The 19,925-nt window shown below is 43.5% G+C and overlaps 2 protein-coding genes across 34 annotated transcripts in view; one reads left to right on the top strand and one right to left on the bottom strand.

Annotated features, from left to right (window-relative positions):
- The window catches only part of Nsun7 (NOP2/Sun RNA methyltransferase family member 7), a 55,952-nt gene extending 42,785 nt beyond the window's left edge, over nt 1-13,167 (top strand). For 3 of the 8 annotated variants that reach the window (XM_006250947.5, XM_063273125.1, XM_063273124.1), the window contains 2 exons: nt 9,966-10,089; nt 10,569-13,167. In XM_006250947.5, the coding sequence (XP_006251009.1) occupies nt 9,966-10,089; nt 10,569-11,195 (751 nt within the window). In that variant the 3' untranslated portion in view covers nt 11,196-13,167. The remainder of the gene's footprint in view (nt 1-9,965; nt 10,090-10,568) is intronic. The other 5 variants (XM_063273123.1, NM_001400918.1, NM_001400917.1 and 2 more) reach the window with 4 other exon arrangements.
- Nucleotides 13,168-13,298: 131 nt separating this feature from the next.
- Nucleotides 13,299-19,925, bottom strand: part of Apbb2 (amyloid beta precursor protein binding family B member 2) — a 383,293-nt gene continuing 376,666 nt past the window's right edge. For 25 of the 26 annotated variants that reach the window (XM_063273105.1, XM_063273114.1, XM_039092527.2 and 22 more), the window contains one exon: nt 13,299-17,887. In XM_063273105.1, the coding sequence (XP_063129175.1) occupies nt 17,720-17,887 (168 nt within the window). In that variant the 3' untranslated portion in view covers nt 13,299-17,719. The remainder of the gene's footprint in view (nt 17,888-19,925) is intronic. The other variant, NM_001427465.1, reaches the window with a different exon arrangement.

The raw sequence follows: 19,925 nt of genomic DNA, 5'->3' as shown, positions 1-19,925 counted from the left end.
CAAGGACTTTACCCAAGCTCTGCTGTGGTATGAGAGAAGTCAGCCACATTCCTGACGTGGCCCTACATTTACCTCCCTAGAGAGGGATATTTGTACTAAACAAGATAGGCGATCTGTAAGTGACAAAGGGCACTGTGAGTGGAGAGGAGGCAAATGTGGGAGTAATAGAGTTCCTGTCAGTACCTCAGTGGGTCTTCGTTGGGACTGAGCCTACTTAATACATGGGCAGTACTCGGCTCAGAGAAAATACCCAATATCTTTAAATGACCACGGTACTTACTCTGCACATTGCATGGTTGTGTACTCAGCTGTTTCTCATTAGGATAATTAATATTTTGTTATATATTAAGAGCATAAGCAGTTTCATATAAATTAAAAATATTTCATGTTATTGCTTATTATTTCTTTTTTTTTTTTTTTTGAGCTGGGGACCGAACCCAGGGCCTTGTGCTTGCTAGGCAAGCGCTCTACCGCTGAGCTAAATCCCTAAATCCCCAACCCCTATTTCTTTTCTTTTATTGGATATTTTCTTTATTTAGGTTTCAAATATTATCCCCTATCCCAGTTTCCCCTCCAGGAACCCCTCATCCTGTCCTCCCTACTACCTCCATGAGGGTGCTCCCTCACCCACCCAGCCACTCCCTCCCACCTCCCTGCCTTGGCATTCTCCTAGACCGGGGCATTGAGCCTTCACAGGACCAAGGACCTCTCCTGCCATCGACGCCCCACAAGGCCATCCTCTGCTACAAATGTGGCTGGAGCCATGGGTCGCTCCATGTGTATTCTTTGGTTGGTGTTTAGTCCCTGGGAGCTCTTGGGGGTTCTGGTTGGTTGATAGTGTTGCTCTTTATATGGGGTTGAAAACCCCTTCAGTTACCTCAGTCCTTTCTTTAACTCCTTAATTGGGGACCCCATTCTCAGTCCAATGGTTGGCTGCAAGCATCTGCCTCTGTATTTGTCAGGCTCTGGCAGAGCCTCTCAGGAGACAGCTATATCAGGCTCCTGTCAGCATGCACCTCTTGGCATCCCCAATAGTGACAGCATCTGGTGACTGCGGGTGGAATGCATCCCTAAGTGTGACAGTCTCTGGATGGCCTTTCCTTCAGTCTCTGCTCCACACTTTGTCTCTGTATTTCCTCATGTGAGTATTTTGTTCGTACTTCTAAGAAGGACTGAAGCATCCGCACTTCGGTGGTCCTTCTTGAGCTTCATGTGGTCTGTGGATTGTATCTTGAGTAATTCAAGCTTTTGGGCTAATATCCACTTATCAGTGAGTGCATACCATGTTTTTTTGTTTGTTTGTTTGTTGTTGTTTCGGTGATTGGGTTACCTCACTCAAGAGGATATTTTCTAGCTCCGTCCATTTGCCTATGAATTTCATGAAGTCATTGTTTTTAATAACTGAGTAGTACTCCATTGTGTAGATGTACCACATTTTTTATATCCATTCCTTTGTTGAAGGACACCTGGGTCCCTTCCAGCTTCTGTCTATTATAAATAAGGATACTATGAACATAGTAGAGCATGTATCTTTGTTGTATGTTGGAACATTTTTTGGAAAATTGGAACTATGTCCAATTTTCTGAGGAATTGCCAGACTGATTTCCAGAGTGGTTGTACCAGCTTACAATTACACTAACAATGGAGGAGTGTTCCTCTTTCTCCACATCCTCGCCAGCATCTGCTGTCACCTGAGTTTTTGATCTTAGCTATTCTTAATGGTGTGAGGTAGAATCTCAGGGTTGTTTTGATTTGCATTACTCTGATTGTGTCTCTGTGCACTGGGGGCTACCCACGGAGATCTCTTGCCCAGCTAGGTGCTCTAGTTTGGGTGAGGGTGGGAGAACTCGGACGGGGTGGGGGACTGCTTCCACTGCCTCCTGTTGCTGGTCCTTCTTTCTGCCACTGCTGCTTGCTGGTTGCCCAGGCTGAGCCAGCAGGAGACTGACTAGCCAGTGAGGGGTTCAGGGAAGCTTCTGGCATTGATTTAGGGAGAGCAAATCTCTTCCCCAAGTGGCTGCAGTATTATAGCTCTTATGACAGAAGCCCTCAGGTGATGGAATAATTCCTGCACACATTTAATCCTTTTGAACACGATTCTTAAATACAGGTTTTGGATGGGTCAGTGTCTGACAGCAGGTACTTTCTATTGGTTTGACCTGAGAGCTTGGGAAGACCTCATTACGTATTTGGGGCGTGGTCCTGCTTCTCAGTCTGATCTGTCTTGAACCTACATGTATGGTTACATCCTCACCTGTGGAGGAGGGGCTTGGGGCGTTGCTCTATGTGACTGATCTGTCTCAAACCTTTCTACAGGGTCTGTCGAGGGCTACAGCTACATGAGAAGGTCCTGATATCCTGGGAGACTGGGAATGTGCCTGCTGTCCCTTTTAGGGTCCTGGGGATTCGACCTATCTTGACCAGGAATCAGGGTACCTTTCACAGCCCGCTGCCTGATGACTAAGGATGTCAAACATTTCTTTAGGTGCTTCTTGGCCACTTGATATTCCTTGGTTGAGAATTCTTTATTTAGCTCTGTACCCCATTTTTTAATAGGGTTATTTGGTTCTCTGGAGTCTAACTTCTTGAGTTCTTTGTATATATTGAATATTAGCCCTCTATCAGATGCAGGATTGGTAAAGATCTTTCCTTAATCTGTTGGTTGCTGTTTTGTTCTAGTGACAGTGTCCTTTGCCTTACAGAAGCTTTGCAATTTTATGAGGTCCCATTTGTCAATTGTTGATTTTAGAGCATAAGCCATTGGTGTTCTGTTCAGGAAAATTTCCCCAGTACCCATGTGTTAGAGGCTCTTCCCCACTTCTTCTATTAGTTTGAGTGTATCTGGTTTTATGTGGAGGTCCTTGATCCACTTTGACTTGAGCTTTGTACCAGGGGATAAGAATGGATCAATTTACATTCTTCTACATGTGACTGCCAGTAGAACCAGTACCATTTGTTGAAAATGCTGTCTTTTTTCCACTGGATAGTTTTAGCTCCTTTGTCAAAGATCAAGTGACCATAGGTGTGTGGATTCATTTCGGGGTCTTTAATTCTATTCCATTGATCTGCCTGCCTGTCTCTGTACCAATACCATACAGCTTTTATCACTATTGCTCTGTAATACTGCTTGAGTTCAGGGATAGTGATTCCCCTGAAGTCCTTTTATTGTTGAGGATAGTTTTAGCTATCCTGGGTTTTTTGTTATTCCAAATTGCACTTTCTAAGTCTCTGAAGAATTGAGTTGGAATTTTGATGGGGATTACATTGTATCTGTAGATTGCTCTCGGCAAGATGGCCATGTTTACTATATTAATTAAGTTTCTTTTTGGAGGCACTCAGAGCTGAGTTTTCCACTTAGCATTGCTTTCATTGTGTCCCATAAGTGTTGGTATGTTGTGCCTTCATTTTCATTAAATTCTAAGATGTCTTCAATTTCTTTCTTTATTTCTTCTTTGACCAAGTTATCATTGAGTAGAGCATTGTTCAGCTTCCATGTGTTTGTGGACTTTCTGTTGTTTTTGTTGGTATTGAAGACCAGCCTTAGTCTGTGGTGATCTGATAGGATGCAAGGGATTATTTCAATCTTCTTCTATCTGCTGAGGTCTGTTTTGTGACCAATTACATGGTCAATTTTGGAGAAGGTACTATGAGGTGCTGAGAAGAAGGTATATTTTGTTTTAGGATAAAATGTTCTATAAATATGTTATATCCATTTGGTTCATAACTTCTGTTAGTTTCACTGTGTCTCTGTTTAGTTTCTGTTTCATGATCTTTCCATTGTTGAGAGTAGGGTGTTGAAGTCTCTCACTATTATTGTGTGAGGTGCTATGTGTGCTTTGAGCTTTAGTAAAGTTATTAAGAATGTGGGTGACCTTGCATTTAGAGCATAGATGTTCAGAATTGAAAGTATATCTTGGTAGATTTTTCATTTGACAAGTATAATGTGTCCTTCCTTGTCTTTTTTGATAACTGTACTGGCTGGGTTTTGTGTGTCAACTTGACACAGGCTGGAGTTACCACAGAGAAAGGAGCCCCAGTTGAGGAAATGCCTCCATGAGACCCAGCTGTAAGGCATTTTCTCAACTAGTGATTAAGGTGGGAGCACCTAGCCCATTGTGGGTGCTGCTATCCTTGGGCTGGAAGTCTAGGGTTCTATAAGACAGCAAGCTGAGCAAGCCAGGGGAGGCAAGCCAGTAAGTGACATCTCTCCATGACCTCTGCATCAGCTCCTGCTTCTTGCCCTGCTTGAGTTCCAGTCCTGACTTCCTTTGGTGATGAACAGCAATGTGGAAGTGTAAGCTGAATAAACCCTTTCCTCCCCAACTTGATTCTTGGTCATATGTTTGTGCAGGAATAGAAACCCTGACTAAGAGAAAATGGTATCAGGAGCAGGGTATTCCTGTGACAACCTGACCATGTCTTGGGGAGGACTGTGGAAGGACTTGGGAACTTTGAGCTAGAAGAGCTATTGGGATGTTAAGAGCTCTGTGGAATATTCTATAGGTACTTGGAAGATAATGTTGAGAACAGTGCAGAAGATGGAGGCCTGGCTTGTGAAATTTCAGAGGGAAGATTAAAGATTCTTTTCAGGGATGTTGCTGTTTTGATTGTGACGATTCTGTGGTTTTGGTTAGCTGGGGCTGAAGAATCAGCTGTGATTAACAAGATCCCAGAACTGCCAAAGCAAAACCTTTGCATTACTGGGACGATTGATGCTGGTCAGCTGGAGCTAAGAGATTAGTGGCGATAAAGAGACCAGCATCATTGAGGTGAAATCTGGGAAGTGTTTTCTGAGAGCACAAAGAAGCTGTGTTCCACAAAAAAACAAGTTTGTACCTTATTCTGTGGCTGGACTTGTTAGTGTGTAAGAGTCACCCAGGTAGTACTGGTTTTGAAGGCATGAAGGAGTCATGAAGAGCAGCTGAGACTGGGCACTGTGAGAGGCCATGGAAGGCCATTGGTGAAGGTGCACCCTCAGTTCCAATTGATGACCCAGGACTGAAGTGGTCATGCAAAGGAGTTGAAGCTTGGCACCATGAAGAAAGCCTATGAGAGGGTATTGGTGAAGCCTAGTTGCAGTGGAAGACAGCAATGTTTTGGAGATGCCAATACCATGAGATGACCACTAAGAACAGCAGCAGCAGTGGAGAACAGGCATCTGGAACCTAGAACACAAGGTGTGTGCTACAAAGGGCAGAGCTGGAGAAGTGACCCAAGCCTGTGGCGGAGCCTAGAAGAATGTGGGTGTACCCCAGACATTGGCTGGTTAGAGTTTGATTTCGATTTTGGTTGTGACTGTGCCCTGATAGTTTTCCCTCTTGAAGGAAGAAAGCATTTTAGTGGAGCCTCCAGTTAAGAGACTCTGAATTTTAAAAAGACTTTGAATTTTAAAAGATATTGGATATTTTAAAGGAATTGAACTTTTAATATGTTAAAAACTGTGGGACTCTTAAGTGTAACTTTTGGATGAAAGTCAATTTTATTCAATATTAGAATGGCTACTCCAGCTTGTTTCTTGGGATCATTTGCTTGGAAACAAATTTTCCAGCCTTTTACTCTGAGGTAGTGTCTGTCTTTGTCACTGAGGTGCATTTCCTGTATGCAGCAAAATGCTGGGTCCTCTTTACATATCCAGTCAGTCTATGTCTTTTTATTGGGGAATCGGGTCCATCAATGTTAAGAGATATTAAGGAATAATGATTGTTGCTTTCTGTTATTTTGGTTGTTAGATGTGGAATTATGTTTGTGTGGCTATTTTGTTGGGGGGGGGATTGTTGAAAGAAGGTCACTTTCTTGCCTTTTCTAGGGTGTAGGTTTCCTCCTTGTGTTGGAGTTTCCATCTGTTATCCTTTGTAGGGCTAGATTTGTGTGAAGAAGATACTGTGTAAATTTGGTTTTGTAATGGAATATCTTGGTTTCTCCATCTATGTTAATTGAGAATTTTGCTGGATATAGTAGCCTGGGCTGGCATTTGTATTCTCTTAGGGTCTGTATGACATCTGCCCAGGATCTTCTGGCTTTCATAGTCTTTGGTGAGAAGTCTGATATAATTCTGATAGGTCTGCCTTTATATGTTACTTGAACTTTTTCCCTTACTGCTTTTAATATTCTTTGTTTCGTGCATTTGGTGTTTTGACTATTATGTGACAGAAGGAGTTTCTTTTCTGGTCCAGTCTATTTGGAGTTCTGTAGGCTTCTTATATGTTTATGGGCATTTCTTTCTTTAGGTTAGGGAAGTTTTCTTGTATAATTTTGTTGAATATATTTACTGGTCCTTTAAGTTGGGAATCTTCATTCTCTTCTATATCTATTATCCTTAGGTTTGGTCCTCTCATTGTGTCCTGGATTTCCTGGATGTTTTGGGTTAGGAGTTTTTTGCATTTTGCATTTTCTTTGATTGTTGTGTCAATTTTTTTTTTTTTTTTTGGTTCTTTTTTTCGGAGCTGGGGACCGAACCCAGGGCCTTGCGCTTCCTAGGCAAGCGCTCTGCCACTGAGCCAAATCCCCAACCCCGTGTCAATGTTTTTTATGGTGTCTTCTGACCCTGAGATTCTCTCTTTCTCTTGTGTTCTGTTGGTGATGCTTTCATCTATGACTCCTGATCTCTTTCCTAGGTTTTCTATCTCCAAGGTTATCTCCCTTTGTGATTTCTTTATTGTTTCTATTTCCACTTTTAGATCCTGGATGGTTTTGTTCAATTCCCTTACCTGTTTGGTTGTGTTTTCCTGTAATTCTTTAAAGGATTTTTGTGTTTCTTTTTTAAGGGTTTCTGCCCGTTTACCTGTGTTCTCCTGTATTTCTTTAAGGAAGTTATTTATGTCTTTCCTAAAGTCTTCTATCACCATCATGAGATGTGATTTTAAACCAAAATCTTGCTTTTCCAGTGTGATGGGGGTATCCAGGACTTCCTATAGTGGGAGAACTGGGTTTTGATGATGCCAAGTAACCTTGGTTTCTGTTGCTTATGTTCTTGTGCTTGCCTCTTGTCATCTGCTTATCTCTACTGTTAATCTGCCCTTGCTGTCTCTGACTGCAGCCTGTCCCTCCTGTGATCCTGTTTGTGTCAGAACTCCTCAGAGTTCAGCTGTCTCTGTGATCCTAGATCCTGGTTGAGCTATCCTATCTCCTGGGAGTCGAGCTTCCTCTGTGATCCTGTGATCTTGGGCATTTCAGAGCACCTCTGATTCTGGGCATGTTAGAGCACCTGGCTTCCTCTGGGTGTTGTGGTACTTGGTTCAGAGCCAGAGCCCAAGGTCTGCTTAGGGCACTGGTTAAGACTGGAAGGGATCTGTGCCCCTGGCTGGGCAGGGATTTCTGTGTCCCTGGATCCTGGGGGATCCAGTTTTGCTGGTTGTTGGGGCAGATGTTGTGGCCTCACCTCTGATCCTGGGTGTGTTAGAGCACCTGGGAGTTTGACTTCCTCTGGGTGTTGTGGGACTGGCTTGCTTACTTTTTCTCTCTCCCTCCCATACTGGAGACTGGACCTAGGGTTTCACACTTGTACTCAAACTCCCACCTCCTTCAGCATTCCATTAAAAAATATTTTTTAATTAAAAACTTGAACTTTTAACTTGACAGATTCTTTCTTCATGCATGGTTCTGGAGATCCAAAATTCTAGAGACAGTGTCAAATACTTGTAGAGTCTATTGTGGAGAAGGCTCCAGGCTTTGGTAGTTGCTGGCAATTTAGCTGAGTCTCCGCATCTGCATTCACACAGACACTAGAGTTAGTGTTCTCTAACTCCAAGGGATTCTGTTCTCCAGCAAGACCTCCTCTCGGGTTCTGAGTAGACTTAAACTTTGGCAGGGCGAGGGAACATTGCTGTTCACCACACCACAGTCTAATTCTGCAGTTTCCTAAAATTTACTCTTCTCATTTGCAGAAGACACTCACTCTACTCAACATCTCCAAAGGTCTCTGTCCATTCAGCAATTATAAAACCACATTCTCATATAATGCCAACTTAAAAAAAATCCCAAATGTCACCATCTAGATCAAGACACTGGGTGTAATAATATTTTATATTTAAAGAAATAGGCTATAAACTTGAATTCTGAAACCATTTTGTGGGGATAATTTCTGGAAGATGACTTGTCTAATCTTATTTATGAATTTATACTACTACTATTAGCATGACTATAGATAAATATACTAGCATTTTAAACAATTATGTATTGAATACCCAGCATGTGTCAGATGTTCTACTAGGTACTAGCAATTTATCAGTGAATTAAAACTAAGAATCTTCATATTTATGTTTGGAGACCATGATTCTACATTAATAACTAGAATTGATTTCACTGAGTATTCTTTATACATAAATTAAAGGTAACTTCTGTTTGCATAGAGAACATACGTAGACTGGTTAAGTGTCCTATATATAAAATGATTGGGACAAAAAACACTCCAGAGTTTGTATAGTTTTAGATGTTGGAATATTTATATGTACATGAGGTATTGGGGTGGGAATGGAAGGCTACATTTCATATTCATCTTTACAGAAAGCTGAGAGTAATTTTTGACAATATTTTAACATACTAGTGTTTTGAGTGTGATCTGATACCTGAAGTCAAAAGTGGAACTTTCTACTTGTGGCATCCCGTCAGATTAAAAGCAGTTGGCTGGGAGTGGTAGCCAGTGCCTGTAATCCCAGAACTCTGCAAGCAAAGGATGTCTGAGCTCGAGCCTGGTCTACATAGTCCTAAGCTAGCCAGGGCTGCATAGTGAGAGCCTGTCTCAAACAAACGAACAAAAATTGCATTTGTGTACACAGTAAGTTTCAGGTGATCTGGCGAGGGTATATTCCTCTTCAGGATGGGTTGGCTGGCTGTGAGTCTGGCCTGCAGAGCAAGTTCCACTATTCCCTGCTCTAACAGACTCTACAGCAAGTCATTTGAGGTCATCTACTCTACCTCTTTCCCAAATGACATGTCCTTATCCACAGTTGTCTCAGCCACATGGGAGCTACTTGCTGAACACAGGGTGATTTTCGGGCTGCTGGTGAACTTTTATAAATAAATTTGCTATTAAATGAGAAATTAAATTTCAAAAAGAAAATTATAAACAGTAATTAAAAGGTTTTCTATTTGTGTTAGAAAGTCTTATATGATTTTCTTTTGTGACACAGGCTCTTGTGTATCTTAGGCTGGCCTCAAACTCTCTATGTAGTTGAGAATGACTTTGAACTCTCTCTCTCTCTCTCTCTCTCTCTCTCTCTCTCTCTCTCTCTCTCTCTCTGTGTGTGTGTTTGTGGTGTAGTGTTGAACTTTGTGTGTGTACACATGTACCCATGCATGCCCATGTATGCACATGCCATTGAGTAAATGTAATGGTGAGAGGGTCCCTTGAGAGTCAGTGGTTCTCCCTCTATGTGTGTTAGGAATTGAATGCAGGTCATCAGACTTGTGCTTTTACCTGCTGAACCATCTCACCAGCACCATGGTTTGGCTTGTTGCTTTCTTGTTTTGAGATAGGGTCTTTTATATCCTGGGAACGGCCTTTGCCCTTGCTATGTAACTAACTATGTCCTCGAACTTCCGTTCCTCCTGTCTACATCCCAAGTGGATCACAAATCCATGCCCCCAGCCCCAGTTGCTGAGGAGCCAATCCATGGCTTCCTGTCAGAAGCACGCTACCACCTGAGCCACACCACCAGTTCTGGTGCCATACATTTCTGATTGCTGTACTCATCTATTTTGATGACACATTAATCCTTAGAGAGATTTTCAGTTTGTTAGAAGGTTGTTATTTTTAGCACAGCTACTTAGAGACTTAGGACATATAATAAATTATGAGCTAATATGAAATATTGAGCCTTCAATTTAAAATTGGGGTCAGGGGACAGTGTCAGCATGTTTTCTTATTTGAGGTTTTTTTCCCCCCTTAAGAGATTGGCAAAATAGGAAAGAGAGTTGAGGTGTACATAGAGCTACCTTAACCATGGAATGCTTCTCTTCCCCTGCAGACTCAGTCCTCCCGTGCTCCCGCTGTGCTCCTTAAAAGAGATAGAACTGTCTATGGATAGGTTTTTCAGATTGGAGCCATCTGATATTACCAATGGCTGTTTTCTTTCTATCTTAACAAGAGAGGTAAGAAGAAGGAAAGCTCCCAAGCTCCCAACCCATGACATACTTTGGAATTGAAAATAACCAACCCCCATCATGGGAACCCACTTCGGGACCACTTGACAGTGGCTCGATTGTATTTCAGGAGCAGCTGAAGAGCAAGATCTGGATCATGCTGTGTGGCAAAATGTCTCCGCTCTCCACGATCCCCTCAGTGTCCCTCCTGGGCTTGCCCTCCGCTCCCATCTCTCCCAGAAGTCCACCAACTGTCTAGTGTTCTTCCCTACCCTAACGTAGACTCTTGGGTTCTTGTGAGGTTTGTAGATGGGGAAGTTGAACCAAGAAAAAGTTATTTGCCGGGGCTTCTGAGTTATATTAGGAACTAAGGCCTAAAAATCACTTACTTTAATATGTTTTAATTTCCACCAAATCACTGACATATTTACACTTTGCACAGCAATGATGACCCCTCCTACACTAACAACTGCCTGCTTTCATTGCAGCGGGACCCATCCGAGACAGTGTCAGTGAAAGATGTTCTGGCCCGGGCGGCGGCCAAAGGTCTACTGGATGGGGTTGAGGTTGGGAAGACACTCAAACGGGACAAGAAAAGGAAAAAAGCAAAAGCCCCACTGCCCAAAGCCCCTCCCCAGGCGGACCTGGCTCACGACCATTCGTCAGTGACTGGCGCCGATAACAGCATCCAAATGAAAATCACTGAGTTCCTGCATCGAGAAAGCAAAGCCAGTGCAGTGAAAACGCCTCTCCCTGCAAAACCCGTGCCTCAAGTGGCTGCCTCCTCCCAGATCAGAAAGCCCAGCAAGCCTTTATCGACCCCACTGGTGAGGACCACCAGGCCGTCAGAAAAGGCGGGAAGCTTTGGGAGACCTCGGCCAGAAGGCAAAGGGATTCCTCTGAAACCGGTTGAAATCATTCTGCCTCCAGTGACGTTCCCATTCTCGAGCCCCCAGGGACCCAGGTTTCAGATGCCAGGCACCCATTTTTATTACCGCTTCATTGGATCAAAGGTTGGTGTGCCCAGCCATCTTACATCAATGTCCAGAAGAAAGGAGAAGGCTAAGGAGAGCGTACCTTCCTCCTTCGTCAGGCATCCTAGACCATGGCTCTGACTGTGTGGCCCTCGTGACAGGGTGGCTGGGCTTTGTCCACGTTTAGACACTGTTACATAAGATACTGGTGCTTTTGGTCACTTAGTACCCTCCAATGCAATAGAACATTTGGAGAGAGAATGAGGACAGATGAGGGTAACACTGGAGGGGCTGAGTGAGCAAAGCTAAGGCTTCCTCAGCTCAGCGCTAATAAGCTCTTTCAGGAAGTCCAGTTGCAGACCAGATCAGCTGTTAGGCCTTGTCTCACTCTGGGGAGGTTTGAAGTGTGGGCGGAGCATGGCTGTCTTACCTGAAGGGAACCCAGGATCCCTGCCAGTAGGCTGACTTGCAGACTTCACTGAGGGGCTTGGTAGAGTCCTGAGATAAATGCTGTTCTTTCCAGCCTGCTCCAGCTCTAGCCAGGAAGCCGAGACCATGCCTTAGCCGGGCAGTTGCTGTAGCTGAAACCTCCTGAATCCCAGTTGAGGCCTTTTCTGCAAGCATCCCCCTGCTCCCGAGACAGGGCATGCCAGGAGGCTCTCTAGTAGACTGACCTTTGAGTGGAGTAGGAAGCACAGGAAACCCCAAGTGCCAGATGTGCACAGTCCAGATGTTCATTCAGAAGAAAAGAAAGGTTTCTGGAGACGCTCCATAATCCCGAGCAGACTGAGCATGACAATCCCTCCCTTCTGTTTATGCCAAATTTTGTTGGAGAAGGGACAGGGAGCACGTTCCCACCTAAGGATTCTGAGCTGTAGAATAGAAGTGACATATCATTTAAGGAACTCAGGTTTCTGACTCTGTGCTGAGATCAGGTGGCACAGCCGAATCCCACACAGGTCATTCCAGTGGCACACAGGGATCTGACCTTGGTGACTCATTTCTGGTACATTATTAGAATATACTGTAGCACTGTGCTAATTACATCAAACGTCAACTACTCTTAGCGATACTCACCATTGCCTAGTAATACTGACATGATTATCATTTCTGGGTCCGATTTTTTTTCATCATGGCAACAGAAATTGTTTGACATTAAATAAAGTTATGATTACAATTCTTTTTTTTTTTTAAATCCAGACACATTTAGAGTTTGAATGTAAAGCTCTTATCCAACTGCATAGATTTCTGAGTTCTAAACGCCCCATTCAGGTAGCAGGACTGCAGTAGACCGGAGTCGGCCTCAGCTCCGGGGGGCCTTTTTGTCTCACTTGAGGTGGGAAGGACAGAGGCTTGATGGGTTTGGTTTTCATAGTAGTTTTATTTTAGCTAACGATTTATATTTTCATTAAAATCTGAGTGAAGAAAATGAGTTTTGTACTTCAAGAGGTTTATGTTTATATTCTGGGGCGTTTTTGCTAGTTGATTCTTGAAAAGCACAGGACATAGGAGGCAGACACAAGGGTTCCCAGTTCGTCTAGCCAAGAGCTGCACAGTAGGATCCTGACTGGGCCCCTGCTCAGCGTGTTCCGGGTACTACTTCCCATCCCCAGCTTTCTAAACCACAAGCCCGCACTGCTCCTTACCAAGACACGAACCTCGAATCTCTTTAAAGGATGTGTCTTGGGGTGCAGCCTAACCTACTACTGTTCAGAGAGGAGCTGCCATTTCATCCCATGGGAGCTCAGGCCAAAAACCTTCACTCTCATTCTACTTTCTGGGCTAACTCTTTGCTCCGAAGAGGTTCAGGGTATTTTCTAATCTCTAGCAGCACATGGTTCCTGTCACCACTTGGGTATCTCCTACTATGTATGTTGCACTAAATCAGTCTTCTCTTTGCACATTCATGGAGACTCTGCTCTTCTTTAGGACTCTTCTAGGGAGGACAGGATCAATAATTTCCTGATAAAGTAAGAAGAAAAACAGGATAAAAGCAACCTAAGAGAACTCTAGTGAAGACCGCTGACCACACTGTTTTAACTGGCATTTCAACTTCTTGATCTTCTTAAAGTGTTGGCAAAATAAAAGAAATCATCAAATGATAGCATTCAAATGCTGCAGTAACTACTCATAGTTTTATTTACTTTGTGGTGCTGGGGGTTGAACCCAGAGTCTTGCCCAAATAAATTCGTGTTTTTTTACCTGAAACTATTTACCAGTATAAACCCCAAAAGCAGGATGAAATGTTGTCCATTGAGAGTTGTCTTTAATAGCGTAAGAGAAGGTGGGGGGTGGGGGGCACACATTATAATCCCAGGAGGCTGGGGCAGGAGGATTGCCATCAGTTCAAGGCCAATCTGGGTTATATTATGAGACCCATCTCAAAGACCAGACAACACAACACAGCAAATGAACAAAACTTGGGTACACATTTTTAATTATTTGTCCCCTGAATGTCAGAGTTAAAACAGACCCAATTGACCGTCTAGTGATTGACTTTCATTTTGGATTTAAGGGCTCCCATCTCTGCTCCTCAGTCTTCTAAGAATGAAAGGCAGACTTTGTGTGTGTGCATGCATGTGTGTGTGTTGAAATACCTTAACCCTAAAAGTTGCTTAGCAAAAAATTCCAGCTGCCGATAAGACGGGTTTCTGTGTTCAGAATGCCACCTCACTTTACTGACATAAAGTATAAAAATAACTACATCCTAATTTTTAACAAATGGGAGACCATAAACTCTAATGAAAGCAGAACCTTACATTACTAAAGTGATTTTTAAAAAAAAAGTTTAATTTGAAGTAAGAATACAAAAAATAAAATTACCGAAGAGACACTAAATTTGTATGTGTTTCTTATATATGTGGCCTGGCTATCAGATCAACGAGAATGCTTTTATGCAGCTACATTTATTCCCACGACATTTTACATGTAAACGTGTAAACGTGGTCCACAGCAAACGGCAACGCAAAGAAATGAGATGTCCTCTCAGGAGGAAGCGGCCGATGTGGCCGCCTGGAGATGTCTTCACAGCCTTGAAGTGCCAACCTCTCCTCCTGTCCTCTCCAGGGGCTAAACTCCGATCCCTGCACAGGTGGTGTAAGAGCTATACCACTGGGCCATACCACCAGTATGCCGAAACAAGCTCAATTACTCTCTTACTGGCTATAAACACGTCAGATATTAGGTTAAACCGGGCCGACTAGAGAGCTTTCAGTTTCATTAAATTGTGCTAATGTCAGGGAGACATGTGGCTTCTGAAGTCTTGTGTTGAAATGCTCACAAATTGAATATACCACACATTAAGGGGAGTTTGGGGCTACAAGTTAAGAGGTCCAGTTTGAATAGTTTGTTATGTGTCCTTCTTAAACCCCTAATGTGGATTAAAACAATAAAAGTAGCACTGCCAACAGTTATCACCAAGAATTTGCTTTAATGGAAATGGGTCTAATGTCCCTTCATGCAGTAGGACAGACAGACAGACAAAACAGTGGCTCTAATTGGCTAGGGGTGGCCTTAAATCCAGGTGGAAACAAAGGCGTGTGGCTCTGTGTGTGTATTTTGGATGAAATCACGCGTGTTGAGAAGGGTATAAAAATGATGCCCCACAGTGCCTTTGTCTACAAAGTAAAGTTCTCCGCCAGACGGCATGTCGGCTGCCCCCTCAACGCTTCCAAGGAGCATGCGGATAAGGTGGTGAGGGCACATCTGTCTAGCTGCTTGTAAAAAATAAAAAGAACTTTAAGGGTTAACTTCTTTCCTACATATTCCAACAGAGATGTGACTGCCAACTGTTACAGAACCATGTGACTGCCAATCGTTACAGAACCACTTTCTAGATGACGTAGAGTTCACTGGGTTACTTAAGTGAGACCTGGATACACAGACATCATACCCAGCAAAGATAGTACAGTAACACAGGAATGCAGTATATTTCAGTAAAAACAGAATAAATAAAATAAAAATATTTCAAGCTGTATTTAACAGGTTAATTTAAAAAAAGAAAAAGATAAGACACACAAGGCATCGTGAACATGGCCGCCTGTTTACCGAATCACAGAGAAAGAATGCATAGATAACCGAAGTATCACAAAGACCTCAGGTAAAACATCGGCCTCCTCTCACAGACGGATACAAACACACTTCCATACATACTTTTTTGGCCATGGCAGAAAGGATCTGAACATATTGTTTAACATAATTTTACAAAAAAAAAAAATCAACCTGCACTTAGAACACAAAGCTATTCCCAAAACAGAAAATGTGCAGTAAAAGCATTTCACTTGCAAAAGGCTATCATTCATCTTAACTGCATCTTAAAATTGCATATATAAATCGGTTTGCTCTTTAAAGCTAGCTCAGTCTTCTTGATCCTGAAAACAAACAGACATGTCTTAAAAAAAAAAACCAAAGGGGTTTGGGTGAGACCGCCTATAGAAACGTGGACTCTTCAGAGTTTTGAAGCTGCGTGCTCTAAAACCTTCTGCTGTGGAGAAGAAACAGATCAAAGTAAGAGACCACGAGGACGGATTCTAAACGGTTTTTCTCTGGCACAGTAAGGTTTCCGGTATGCAGAAAGTCTCAGATGGCACCCGTTACTTCAGCTAGCGTGCAAGCCGGCACCAAGCATAACCCCTTCTCAAGCAACATTGCTTTTCCTGTAAAGTCAGGACGCCGGTGGACAATCCAGCTTCTCCACCTCCCACCGCCTGTCACCCCACCACAATCTGCACTGGTGAGGGCCACAGGTGGGAATGTTCCTACCACAGGTAATGATCTCGGGGAAGTCTGAGATGGGACCAGGCTGCTGAGGACAGATATTCTTCCTCTGTGACACATTTGAGGAACACAGTCCTGGACCGAGAAAAGACAATGGTCTTACAGTAAGTGCCGCTGGGTAGATAAAGTGGACACTTTCCTAATTCACTCGGGAACTCTGAGGTCGCCTGACTGTACTTCTGTTCTCTGCATGGCCCCAGAGCCATTTGTGAAGGGTCCTCCTGATTGCAGGGAGGAGATAAAATGTGGTAAAAGTTTCGAGATGTGGGTCGTGATCCCGGCTCTCATGGACTTCGGTGGCATCCTAAGCCACTTCTTTAGCTTTTGGTGCCCTGTGTTCTCATTCCTTCAGTTTGTTTAGTGCCTTTCCTACCATGTAAGGCTCAAACGTGATCACACCGTGCAGACTGTTCTGACAGGTACAGAGCAAGGTTAAAAAAAAAAGCACTATTTTATAACTGGATATTGGTTCTGACATTAAACATAAACAACACAAGTAAGATGACCTTTTAAACAACAAGGCCAAGAGAGTCTAAAGTTGTATGTGCTTACGGTTAGGTTCCTTAGCTACATAAAAAAGAGGCAGGAAACTGATACATGGGAGACACTGTCAGGAAACCCATCATTTCTGAGTATATTTTGCTCTGATAGGAAAAAAAATTAAATCTTTGAAAGTAAAATGGGAAAACAGAAGTTTAAAAACACATCTTCTAGTCAGGTCTTAACACATTTCTAACATTAAACACGTAAATTCAGGAGAATGACAACTTAAAACTCGTTGCCATGGACAGTATATGATGGACAGACAGCTTCCTGGACATAGGAGCACAGAGGGAGGTTGGGGCAGCGAGGGGATTCCAGGAGCACACACTTGTCTCCAGGAAGAGAACTAACAAGAACCACGCAGTGCAGGTGGAAAATAATCTAGTGTGCGACAGAGACATAAAGAACATTTCCTCAGCTCTAAATTGCATATTAGCTCGGTATCAAACTAGGGGTGGAAACTGTAGGAATATTTCACTTTTCAGGTGTGGGTAGAGAGAATGGCATAGTACACTTTAATTCTCTAGCTGCATTGTACAATGTAAGGCAGAAGTTTGAAATACGTTCCATCCCGAATGCATCGTGACTCTGTTAATCTCTTTTTTTAAAATAACCAGTCTGAAAACCACCTGAAAAGAACCATCTGAAAAGAAAGGCTATTTTTTTTTGCTTGATTTTAATTCCTCAATTTTAGTTTTCTATCAATTTTAAAGTTCTCCTTTGCCCAGCACCCCAAACAGCTGTAGACGTGAGCCGGTGTCCACGCGTCAGAGAGCTCGCCGAGGAAAACGGGTGGCTGGTGTCTGTACCAACGCCAGCTGCGAGTTTTGTCCAACAGGCTCGCTGTTAGGAAAGACTGAAACCCGAGCTCATCACCCTACTTTTACAGCAATTCAATGGTATCTGTTACTCAGGATCCAAATGTCTTAAAAGCTGAAATCGGGGCAAAGTGCCGAGGGACCCCAAGCTGGCTTGTGACAGATCCAGTCAAGAGGACAGCAAAACAAACTTGGGCACCGTTCATCCAAGGACACGTGTTAGTTGTCTAGGAAGGGTGTGGCCGCATTCTTCGGTGTGTGCGCTGGAAGTCCTGTTCACAATATTTACAACGAGAAGAAAACCTTCCACTGCTCATGATGTAACTTACAGGAAAAAAAATCATGCTTCTTTTCATATCACATGATGGCGGCAAGACGAGGTCACATGCTTGTCTAACACTGTCTGGTTAAAGATAAATTCTCTGGAGACAAAGCATCAGCAACTGAGTGGAAGGCCAGGCGTGGGCTTCTTTAGTGTAGCTACTCGATCCTCAGGAAACAGTGACAGACTCCCCGCGTCCCGGGCTGCTAGGGTGTCTCTGTGACAGGCCGCTTCTGTTTCAAAGTGTCAATGAGAGATAAGACCCCTCGCTTCACATTGGTTGTGACTCTCCGGGTCACTGAATCGGCTGGCGGGGGTGGGGGGCGGACTTTCTGTGAAGGTGGCCTGGCTACCAAGCACTTCTGATATCGCAGCTGGAAGGGAAGAGGCAAGCGGCAATTTAGGTGATGTTTCTTCTTGGTGGTTGTGCTTGTGATTCACTACCAACATGTTGACGCTCAAAAGTTAATGGCCTAGTTCACCACCGCCACCAGCACCAGCACCTAACACCACCACCACTTACTACCAGTTTATCATCACCACCACCACCACCACCACCACAACCAACACCATTACCACCACCGTCACCACCAGCACCATCATCACCACCAGCACCACCACTGTTACTATGGCTACTATTTTCATCTCCACTACTACTACTATGACAGCCCCACCTCCACACATACACCAAAACTACCATTACACCGTGTGGGGGAAGACTGATTCCAGCCACCGTATGTGCACAGAGCACATCACAGTCCAGACTCCTTTCCTCTTCAGTGTGGGACGTTTTGCTCTTCCCACTCAGGGTTCACCACATGAAAAGCGCTAGTACACAGGAGCGCTAACTGAAGTTTTCACCAGACACGTACTACAGGTGCGAGCTCTTCCACCCTCTGCTTCACGGACTAAACGGTGGATGAGAATTATAAAGCACACTGTATAAAGCCCGAGGCAGGCCTGGCAACACCTCTTAGTCCACCTTTCCTACTTCAGTAGAAAATGTTGCATTGAGAGTTCAGTGTCTATTTTTATGGTCAGGTGTGAACTCTAACAGATTTTAAAAAAATCTTCATGGGCACTGGCAACACGGGCACATCTAGCCTGCACAAAAACAGTGACATAGGCCTGGTGAGATGGCTCAGCAGGTAAAGGCATTTGGCGTTGAAACCCATCAACTCGAGTTTGACCCCAGGAACCCACAGCAGAGGGACAGGACTTCCCAGAGCTGTTTGTTCACGGATCTCCATGTGTGGAGACCGTGCACATGCCATGTACACACACACACACACACACACACACACACACACACACACACACACATAAACATACATACACATATAAACATACATACACATAAATACAAACACATACATATATATATACACATACATATACACATACACACATACATACAATTCACACACATTAAATATACATTAAGATACATAAAAATATACTAAAATAAGTAGCCCACTTATTTTAAGTAGTTCTTCAAAGTTAGATGAAAAGAACGAGTTTTTTTATTTCCTTCTGATCTAAAACGAACCAACCGAGAGCTCATTTTCCAAAGTCAGTTAAATGTCACCAGGCTCCTTACACCTGCTCCTCCCTCAAGCGCACAAACAGCCCATGAAAGATGGACATTTGGTTTCCATGACCTCCCGTATCCCCAGATAACTGGCTCCTTCACCCAATAAGGAAAGATGGCTTCCCACGTCTGCCTGTACAGGGACCTTGCTAAGGCTATATCACCAAGCACACACTTCTAGAGTATAAATTTATTATCACGCAGGTGTGGTGACATTGAACCCTAGACTTGAAATTTCAAAGAGTGGTTCTGTGTGTATGGAGTGAATCAAAATTACACATATCTGATGAAGTTCATAAAGAATCCCCCTCTGATTTTAAATTTCACTAAAGTGTCTTCACTCGGGTCTATACGACACAGCTGCAAATTACGCCTTAAAAGCAAGTTCCCAGGAGTGTGTACTGCTGTACCTCAGACTGGGAGTCCATGTACGCGTGCTCGGGATGGAGGGTGGCTCTGCATGAAGGAGGGCGTGCTGCACTGGGAGGGCTGCACTCAGAGTGCGGTGGGAGTCTGACTGCACCCGAGAGTCTCCTCGTACCACACTGCTGGAGCTACTCCAGCTGCTCGCATTAATAACATTTTTTTATTATTAAAAAAAATGTTTCCAAGCAGAAAAATGAATCCTGGAGTTTGGAAAAAACAAAACTGTAGCCGCTGGTAAAACTAATTAGCTAACTGTCATTAGCATTTAAAACGTATAATTAAGAGCGAAAGCCAGCCATTTTAGGCCCGAACCATCTGTTATGCTGCATTTCAACTTTGTAAAATACCTAGGCTTTTGCTCCACTGAAACAGCTCTTGTTGATCTCCTGCAGCCC

This window comes from Rattus norvegicus, chromosome 14 (genome assembly GCF_036323735.1).
Source record: "Rattus norvegicus strain BN/NHsdMcwi chromosome 14, GRCr8, whole genome shotgun sequence".
NCBI classification, from domain to species: domain Eukaryota; kingdom Metazoa; phylum Chordata; class Mammalia; order Rodentia; family Muridae; genus Rattus; species Rattus norvegicus.
Note: the sequence above shows the minus strand (reverse complement) of the source record. Positions and strands in the feature narration are given on the sequence as shown.